This window comes from Polyodon spathula, chromosome 10, assembly GCF_017654505.1.
Source record: "Polyodon spathula isolate WHYD16114869_AA chromosome 10, ASM1765450v1, whole genome shotgun sequence".
Taxonomy (NCBI): Eukaryota; Metazoa; Chordata; class Actinopteri; order Acipenseriformes; family Polyodontidae; genus Polyodon; species Polyodon spathula.
Window position 1 is genome coordinate 40,311,448 of NC_054543.1, and position 9,986 is coordinate 40,321,433.

The window sequence follows — 9,986 nt, forward strand, 5'->3', positions numbered from 1 at the left end:
GACACTATAAAAAATTGTTATAAATTAAAATAAATTCTGGTGTCTTAACTATTGTGTTATTACATACTGTTTAAGGATGTCAGAAAAATAATAAATTTCGCTGGAAATCTGGACAGTGGGAGAAACAGAAATTTGGTCAGACACTAAAATACAAGCCAAAAATAGCAAAATCTTTTCTGAAATTACTTTTGTTTAATGCTGACAGTAGGGAAACTATCTACAACTGCATTACTCTCCTACTGTAGGCATTTAATACATGTATTTAACTAAATCGGCAAAATGCGCCTCAGTGCTTTCTTCCACAACACTAAGAACCAAAAACAGGAGCAACATCAACAGCAGCCAACTTTCAATATGTCTTGCAGGATATTGTAAACATCCAGTTCACATACCACATAAAATAAACCGAGCTGACCTAACTGCACTGTGAACACAAACTGACTCTGTCCTTAAAAAAAAAAAAAAAAAAAAAAAAAAAACTGTCCCTTCGCTTGCAGAAAAATGTGAACAGCAAGCATATTGATGCACTGTTTTAAATAAACCAGACTAGACAGTGTCCATTCGAAACAGCCCCAGTGTGAATGCAGCCTGTTGGCGGAAAGGCATGTGGCTGTAACGGGTCTTGCCTAATAATTGCACCAAGTATAAAAATGGTTATGTATTATGTTACTACAATATTTAGTGTTCACTAATGAGTCAAAATAAGCAATGGTATAATGGCAAGAAGATAAAATGTTAAATACTTTTCAAATTATCAGACATCAAGATGCTGAAAAGGGTGTATGGTCTTCAAATTACAATATTTTAAGCGATGCTGTGTCCCATATATCTTCTACCAGCCTGGGTTTTTATAAAGTTCAGTTAAGATAGAAAGTTCTTTGTATATACTGTATTTCATCACCTATTTTTTTTTTTCTCCCCAAGTTTCATGGGTTAAAAACTTTACATTTTGCATCATTTGTACAAAAAATGCAGAACAGATTCTACAGAATAATTTGGTTTTTAAAACCTCGGTTGAGATCTTTGTGAGGGAGAACAATTGCGTTAAGAATGATTACTTCTGATGGAATGTTCACATTACAGCCTGTAAAACAAAAAATAATAATAATAAAACAGTTATGTATATGCAGATCTAGAAACAGTTTTAAAATTACACTGCACTATTTTACACAATATTTAATTGTGTAAATAATGTGGAATAGGGTTCATATTGGAATATCTGACTTACCCAAAATAGTTATTGAAGGTGTAAGCTTTCCATCTCTGAATAGTGTTTCACTGTCTATTTTGGCATAAGGGTCATTAGGATTGGGATCACTGGGAGTCCCTTCAACTCTGGCCCATTTCCCGATTGTGCTGTCCCATCCCACAATGCTATTTAAGACACAGCTGTGGTCCTAAGTGATAAATTAAACGGAAGGGGGTGAGTATTACAAAAGCAAAAGTAGCACCATACTCTATCAAATAACTTAAATATAGAATTTAATTAAGACCTAAAGCACACATATTTATATTTATATTTTTTTTTAATTTTTAACACCACAATAAGATACAATCCACACAGGCTATACCATGCTGGTCCTTTAATAAGGTAAAGCGATAACAAACCTCAACATTTATAATGGCATAGCCTTGCACTGCCTAATACAGTCCTCGCAAAGTCGCAAAGTCCCAGGGACCAGAAGCAGTCACTCCAGAACTATAAATGTTTCACTCCTACCTGCAGCGTAGCTCCATGAAGAATGATGGACTCTCTTACTCGAACCCCAGCGCCTATTGTCACTCCAGTGCCAATGGAAACATTAGGACCCAACTAAGGAGAAACATTTGACGATTAAAGTACACAGATTTACAATACTTCATCAAAACCACAGCCTAAACGTTTAAATGCATTGGCAATCTATTGCTTTGTACAAGTAACAAAACACAGCCTACCACAGCAGTAGGGTCAATGTTGGCAGTTGGATGGATATACACATTTCCTAGAAAAAAAAAAAAAGTATATTAACATAAAATAAAAATAATAGGAAGAATTATTCTTGTTACAATTCGTAATGAAATATAGTTACCTCTGATGGTAGGCCTTCCTTCTTCATTGTTGGCCAGCCTTTCAGGGTGAGTTTTGTGATACTGGTTTAGATATAGACGGCTGGCATAAATTGCTGATCTATGAAAAAGTCACAGCAAAGATTTTATTAACTGAGTCTCCATCACTCTGATGATTAATTGAGCCACTATTATGATGACTACAGCAAAGAAGTGCTTACAGAACAGTCTATACATGGACTGACCATTTTTTTCAATAGATGTCACATCTTTAGTTTAACTGTTCTGTTTTTTTGTACATGAACTGTTCTGGTATTACGATGCCTGGAAAAGCCCTACAAAAAAACAACCCTTTTAAAAGCAAGCAATCTATTGGAGAACACGGTTATTGATTCATATTTTAAGTTATGTACAATTTATTGCACTCCAACTATATTTTATTATAAACAGTTAAATAAGAATAATTAATTTAATAGTTTAGCTAATGTGATGTAATTTCTATCTGATACAGTGCAATGTCAGATGGCTACGTAACATCAATATTAAGGTCTAGTATTTAAAAAAAATATATACAAAAATAAAAATCTTGACCTGACAAAAGATGTAGTTGTATTTTTTGAATAAAATCAATCCACTTAGTCGTTCACTTACCCAGCAGATTTGATCTGGCTCCAGAACCGATCAGTTTTGTACACATAAAGCTTTCCCCTTCCTGCCAGTGCTGTAAAGATATCTTGTTCCAGGCGAATAACTTCTGCTCGCTGCCAGCCATTCATCTGTTCCTCTCTATTGAGCAAACGAGAGCACATGCAATGAAGAACCACATAAACACCTCTTTACCCTCAACACATTTACACAAACAGCTTGAAAAAAACAAAGTTCTCTCTGCAAATATTATTTTTTTTTATTTTCATTATTATGCATATAAAGTATGTTTTTGTGCAGCAATATCTGGCAATTTACAGCGGTGTTCATCAACATGCTAATTCATAATTACAGAACCTAGCATTAGCAAATGCTTAATTTACCTGCACACCAGTCTGGCAATTTTAATCTTGAAATGCACGGATGGTTTTTCAATTTATCACAAGCTCAGCTGCATGATGGATTTTTGCACTCTAGGAGCTGACCTGATTTTTTATATTTTTATTTTAGAATAATATATATATATATATATATATATATATATATATATATATATATATATATATATATATATATATACACACACACACACACACACAGTATGACATCAATGAAAATATTTGCTTTTGCAAACTTGCGATTTGTATGGCATGGTAGTGTTCTTCATTATTTTACATAAAGTGATTATCAAGGAAGTTGGCTATACTGTAAGAAGCATGTCATAGCAGTCATAATGAGTTAATATGTTGTATTAAGGGTGTCTCCTACTGAAAGGTTTGCCCAAACTGCACATGATATTTATAACATGACACCCCATAAACATACTATAAAATCAAAAAGATTGTACTCAAGAACTATTATCAAAAATGAAGAAAAAAAAAAGTATTGATGAACTCTATTTCTGACAAATCTTTAAGGTGTTTAAAAGGTTGATTTACGGGCTATTTATAATTACCAGGGGTGTGCCGATACTCACTTAAAAAAAAAAAAAAAAAAAAGGATTTCAAAACAAGAAAAGCTTCCTTCCCTTATCTTTATCAATTCTCTTCTGCATTGTGAGTTTTAAAAGGTGACTGCAAGCACCCCGGATGAGAGGAAAATTCAATACCAATCAAGTTAATTGCCATTGATTGGTAATCTGTTGTAAAGGTGAGGGAAGGACCGCCTTTCTTGGTTTTGAAATCAACACATTAATGAATAGATTTATTTAATACTTGCTGATAATTAGGCGCTGGTGCTAAAAGATAACGGCCTTCAAACACCATATGAGAGGGAAAGAAAAGAAGATTTGCTTATACTGTATGTAGCATCTACTTCAAATGTTCAGAGAAATTGACTGAAAATACATTTTTATGCTCCGATTCTTTCATAAATACCTACACAAACGTTCAAAGTTAAAAATAAGTGGCAAGTTTTTAAAACCACAAGAAACCATTCCTTTCCAAACTGTGGTTCACCACACGCCTGCATTCTGACTTACCCATTGTAAGGATACCTGAGGATGGGATTCAGGAAACAATGATGGCAGAAAAAGGAGGAAAGGAAAAAAAAGACAAAATGAAGAGAAAAGAGGATATGAAATGATGAAAAGATAGAGACCCCAGATATCTATACTCTACTTACAATAAGAGATCCTGTTGATTTTTCTGGAAAACGAGCCCAATGTGTTGAAAGATTTCAGGTGTGAACAGGTAAATCCCACAGTTGATGATATCACTGACAAATGTACTAGGCTTCTCCACATAGTGCAACACCTGCATCAAAAACAATAAACAGACATGTACACCCTGCTTTTATAGTATTCCTGATAACGTGAGCATCACACTAGACCCCAATATGAACTTGTATGGGTTTTCACTCACAAAGATTGTACTGAGAAATACAAATACACACAAAATGCTGCATACGGCATTCTATAATTAGGGTGTTCAATTGCATAGGTCTGTCTTACCTCATTGGTGTCTTGATTTTCAACAATACAGCCATAGTTCATGGACTGTTTTCTGTTAGCCTGAAATAAACCAAGACTATATTACCCTTTTGTTAAAACAAGTACAGCTTTGACCGTGTTATCAATATTTCCAAAATACCACAACAGACTAGCATTACGCACTGAGGCAAGCACCTCACAGATTGGAGAAATATACAATGGTCACATGTGCAAGTACTTTTCTAGGCATTTAAAGAAAAATATAAAAAGCTCCTGAGAATCATAATATCTGCAGATTTCAGTGTCCTTACTGTTGTTCCCAGAATGACGTGAGTGTTTCCATGTTCCTTCTGGAACTCTAACATCTCTAGAAGTGGAAATTCAGAACAGACATCCGCATTCATAATAAAGAATGCCTCAGGGCCCCCTGACAGGATCTGATCTCTAAAGTGGTAAACACCACCTGCAGTACTCAGAGCTGAATACTCCTGAAGGTACCTAAAGCAAGATTAATATCTGTATTAAAACACAAACAGTAAACATGTGGTTAATATGACTTGGCATTCATTTGCAAAAAGGCAATCATGAAATACAAATAGGTCTTGTAAAATGTGATTAGCAAAATCTACATCAATATCCTGGACAAAGATTAAACTAAACAATCAATGAGTCCAAAAACGCAGGGTTTTCCATCAGCTTTCACAGCACACCAAACATAACCCAGGCATTTCTAGCAACAGACTTTATTGAAACAAATCCCCCAAATAATTCAATAAGAAGTACTGAACACGTTTGTTTCTTTCACCTGATGGGGATTTTGAATTCCTGCTGTGCAAAAGAAAGGAACCGATTGAGCGCCTCATTCGGCTGATAGAACCCCACCAGTAAAATCTCTTTCATGTTTGGTACCTAAAAAAAAAAAAAAAAAACACACACAAAAGTACATTTGAAAATTCTCATTACTGCAGTATGAAACTCTCAATTCATGGTCAATATTAAGAACCTGGGAGTGCAGTCAAATCTCACATGCATATAGAGTTCAATTATATACTTTATACATATCTAATTTTTTTTGCAGGTGTCAGTTCATTGTCCTCCATTTACAGAATGAAAAACAGAATGCTCATCAAATTCAGTGAGCGGGTGCCAAGAGCCAATCATGACCTATATTCACTGGAATTTGAATAACACACTTGTAGCACATCTACAGATAAACTTTATTAGCCCCAGAATGTAAATGTGACATGCACAGGTTACGTGCAGGTGCCTCCACTATGCAATCCGCACATTTTATTTAACTGAAGACTATTAAGTTAGCTTACCTTTGCACATGCTTCTATGTGGTGCTGAAGCATTGGGACCCCTGCTACAGGGAACAAGGGCTTTGGAACTTCAAAAGAAAGAGGCCGAAAACGAGTCCCTGAAAAAAAAAGAAGAAAAGGAAATGGAATAAAGAATTTTATTTAAAAAAAAAAAAAAAACCTTTAACTGGGCAACTGAAAAAGATCTGTACCGCACTTACCTTAAGCCCATATACAACGATTTACAAACCGCCGTACCAAAAATAAATAAATAAATAATAAAAACTTTAACTGTATTACCAATTGCAGGAAATATGATAACTGCAATTGGTAATACAATATATTTACTATATTAAGTGTTTGGAAGGTATTCGGATACAGTTTCTTTGTTTGTTTGTTTTTTAATCCAATTGTATGCCTACAAAAGCATGGTTTGCTTTCGTCGTCTGACAAATTGCCACGTCACCCAGTTTGTACTAATATTTTCTATTTACACAAAATAACGTTAATAAATGTATATTTAATTAGTATTACTTTACCTTTCTGAGGGCCTCCTATTAGTATTACAGCTTTTAACATCTTTAGATCCTAAATGTTGTTTGAAATGGAGAGAAAGGGATTAGATACTAAGTACCAATTCCAACGTTTTATTGGTTAACGCTGTGAACATTCAATTAATACAAAGTAAAAACTACATTACATTAAACATTAGTTAAATGTTTGTTATGATATTTAAACACACTTCAAAATAATAAAAATAAGACATTTTATTTTTGTGTGTACCAACACTGTACCCTGTGGAAATGATGCGTTCAATCAAAAGATTACAAATTGGCATTACCCCACACTCAACAGCGATTAAAGGTAATAACCCATCTAGTGAAACGATTTAAAAAGTAATATAATTACACACTGAATTAATTTCTTGGTTACGTGATTCATACCTTGTTATGACTTCCTAGTACACTGACACACAACTCCGCAGACTCAACGAGATTACGACTTCCTGAGTTCTCGTTAGATCAGCATTGTGGGAATTGTAGTTTTAATCTGACGCGCAAGGACTGTAAATTGCTGCAGTTCTCATATTTCCTTGACCGATTCTAAAATGACGGCTGTTTACTTAATGTAAAGTTAAAACATTTCGATACACTGTTAAAAAAAAAAAAACAGTCAGATCTATCTTCACTCAATAAGTTCGCTTGAGGATAATCAAATCTAAAGCTTTAAAATTGGATCCCAAATGAATTTTACTTCAAAGTGTTTAATCAGGTAGCTCAGGGTATCTATACAGGTGCATACAATTAAAACTCTAAAGTGCATTCAATAATAACTGAAACACTTGATTCATTCATCGAGTATATTTCACTTCTATATAAACCACCAAGGAGGCATAGAATTTCTAAGTATTTTATTACAGCGTGTGGAATTGTGAACAACAGTGTAAGGTAGGGCTTTGGGTTTGTTCCCCCGTCCTCCCCCGTCCCCAAAATGTATTGATGTCACATGAAAATGTCTGTCAAAGCATCCCACAAACTAAAGGGCAAGAGGGGGATCTACACAACCTATATCTACAGGGTTTTAAAACAGGTGTGCTGCACTTTTTTTTAAATTTGGCTTCCATTGAAAAGGAACACAACCATGCTGGAAGAACATTCTTGGAAATATGGTCATGGTTCCAACAATGTTGTGGTAGCTTTTAAGTTTTCTGGTTTTTATACTTGTGTTAATTGGCCTTTAAGATAAGCCCATTTACCTATATTCTTGATTTCAAGGGGCATGACTGGTGTGTATGGAATGATGACGTAAAAGGCCAAATTGCAGTGTTCTCCCTTTGGCACAGGTGTGGCTGTCAATTTATGTAATTTCTCACTTTATTTTACAGGTTCACCCAGACACTTGAATCTCTGCCAAGTCGATGGGCATAATGAAGTTGTTTGTGGGTGACGCGTTTTGAGCATGTAGCATCAGAGGCAGCCAAACTGTCATTGTACAACAGGAGACGTACCATCACCAGCAAAGAAATCCAGACTACTGTACGACTGCTGCTTTCTGGGGAACTAGGAAAGCATGCGGTGTCTGAGGGTACTGAATCTGTAGTAAAATACACTAGCTCAAAGTGAGCACTTCCTGGAAACGTTCTCAATGTTATCTTTTAAGTTACAAAATAAAATGTGCGTTTTTTTGTTTTTTTTTAATTTTAAATGGTCCGTTTCCCTCTGTGGAACGGAGATCCTATTTCAGCCAGGGTCCTCCAGAAATTAAATGTCACTGCTTGTAAACATCTTTTGTTCCTTGGATGTGTTTTGTTGCCTTTGACTTCCTTCTGCCTCCACTTTCTATAATTTACCAAGAAGCAGGTGCAGTCAATTGAATTTAAGGGCAAGAAACAAGCAAGGTGGTAGCTAGTTGTGGTGTGAGTATTATAGAAATAGAATTTGGTACTTATAGCCTTGAATTTTTAGTGGTAGTTTGTGTGTTTGTACAGTACTTGTAGATTCTGACCATGAGAATAATCGCCACTGCCCCCCAAGAATTTTTCTGAAATTAAAAAATTATATATGGATACTTTGCAGACCACCATCAAAAATAAATTAACTGTGTTTCATTAAAGGATTTGCTTTGTTAGACATTTGAAAACTGGGTCCTGGATGCTTCTGTGATGAAAACAGAGCAAAATAATCTGCAGCAAATGGGAAGATGTCCTCTGGTCTTTTTGAGTAATAAAAACTGAAGCAAGTCTGCCATTAGGGCTTCACCTCAGCGTGGTGGCTTACACAGGTAGCATGATTTGCCTTTAGTTTTTCCTGAAATATAAAATTGCATGTTAAATGTGAACAAATTTGTTAGGACAGTTAAATTTATATTATATATAGATATATATATATATATATATATATATATATATATATATATATATTTGTTTTACGATAAATTAACAAACTCTCATTCTTGAGTAATATTGATTAACTAGTATCAAAATCTTTGAGTTTTTGTACTTTACTCATTAACCCAGTAATTGGGGAAACAACCTTTTGTTGGAATGTTTTTGTAAAGCTCAGCCGCTCACATGGTGACATTAATAAAATAAATTTAAAAAAAAAAAAACTATTACTTTATTTCAGTGCTCACAAATTTCTTTCACAGAGTTTGATCATTGTGAATTCATTAGTAATATAACATGATTCACAACTGATCCCTTTTCATGAAGATTACATTTACACTGTTACCTTTCTATCAAGACATTTGGAAGCCAATTGCATGTCCTCCACCCAGATCAATGGCTCCGTCTCAAACACTGGTTTACGCTCCTCCTTCTCTACTCGATTAAAATGATACACATTAACTCTGTATATTGAGTGTATAGATATAATATTTAAGTACAGTCAGCTCCATCTGAAGAACCATCTGTGCCTGAATCATATTGAGTCACTATTGAGTGGGTATTATATTTGTTTTTCCCATGCTGCAAATCCTTCATAACACATTTGAGGTTACTGTACCTTTTTCTTTTAGCAGTTGTATTTGTATACATTTCATTGTCACAGGAAATCCAAATTTTAGGATAAAATAATTATAGATTAACTATTTTATTATTATAACATTTTTATAAGCACAAAATTTGAATATGCCTTAATTTAATACTACATGTAATGCCTTAAATTGCTTTTAGTAAAGGCCTGAAGTCACTGGTATAAATCTGTTTGCAGTACAGACAATAAAAATTGAATGAAAAACTGTTGGAGATGACCTCAATCAACACAACACAATGCCCTTGAAGGTGAGGTTTAAATGAAATTGGTGGCCCGCTCCTTATGACAATACAGAGTATGAACCAGACACAACAGTATGTGTCAGGACCATTGCAGCCACTCTATTATACAGCTTCCCAGTACATCAGTGAAACAGCACATGTGGTAAAATTGCAGTAAATGTACTTCAGAGTTTTAACGAAAATGTAAACTTACCCATCAGAAAGGAAAAAGAAATGCCACATGGTAGGTAGATCTTTCTTTGAGTGGACAGCTCTTTCAATTCCAAAAACCTCCATAACCTCAATTTTA

At 34.6% G+C, this 9,986-nt stretch overlaps 1 protein-coding gene across 1 annotated transcript; it reads right to left on the minus strand.

Annotated features, from left to right (window-relative positions):
• Positions 1 to 472: 472 nt before the first annotated feature.
• On the minus strand, positions 473 to 6,953 carry LOC121322309 (mannose-1-phosphate guanyltransferase alpha-A). The gene is made up of 13 exons (XM_041262096.1): positions 6,867 to 6,953; positions 6,462 to 6,510; positions 5,944 to 6,041; positions 5,427 to 5,530; positions 4,933 to 5,119; positions 4,643 to 4,702; positions 4,315 to 4,445; positions 2,698 to 2,832; positions 2,070 to 2,167; positions 1,936 to 1,982; positions 1,721 to 1,813; positions 1,229 to 1,397; positions 473 to 1,084 (listed from the first exon to the last, which is right to left on the minus strand). Exons 2-13 carry the CDS (start codon positions 6,499 to 6,501, stop codon positions 984 to 986), a joined length of 1,263 nt encoding a protein of 420 aa, XP_041118030.1. The 5' UTR covers positions 6,502 to 6,510; positions 6,867 to 6,953; the 3' UTR covers positions 473 to 983.
• Positions 6,954 to 9,986: the final 3,033 nt, after the last annotated feature.

What these genes read in the sequence shown, in the direction of transcription:
- LOC121322309 (XM_041262096.1), bottom strand. Translation starts at nt 6,501, where the DNA reads ATGTTAAAAGCTGTAATACTAATAGGAGGCCCTCAGAAAG. An exon ending in GAATTCAAAATCCCCATCAG is followed by an intron (nt 5,120 to 5,426) that starts GTGAAAGAAACA and finishes ATCTTGCTTTAG; the next exon opens with GTACCTTCAGGAGTATTCAG. An exon ending in AGCCAGATCAAATCTGCTGG is followed by an intron (nt 2,168 to 2,697) that starts GTAAGTGAACGA and finishes ACTTTTTCATAG; the next exon opens with ATCAGCAATTTATGCCAGCC.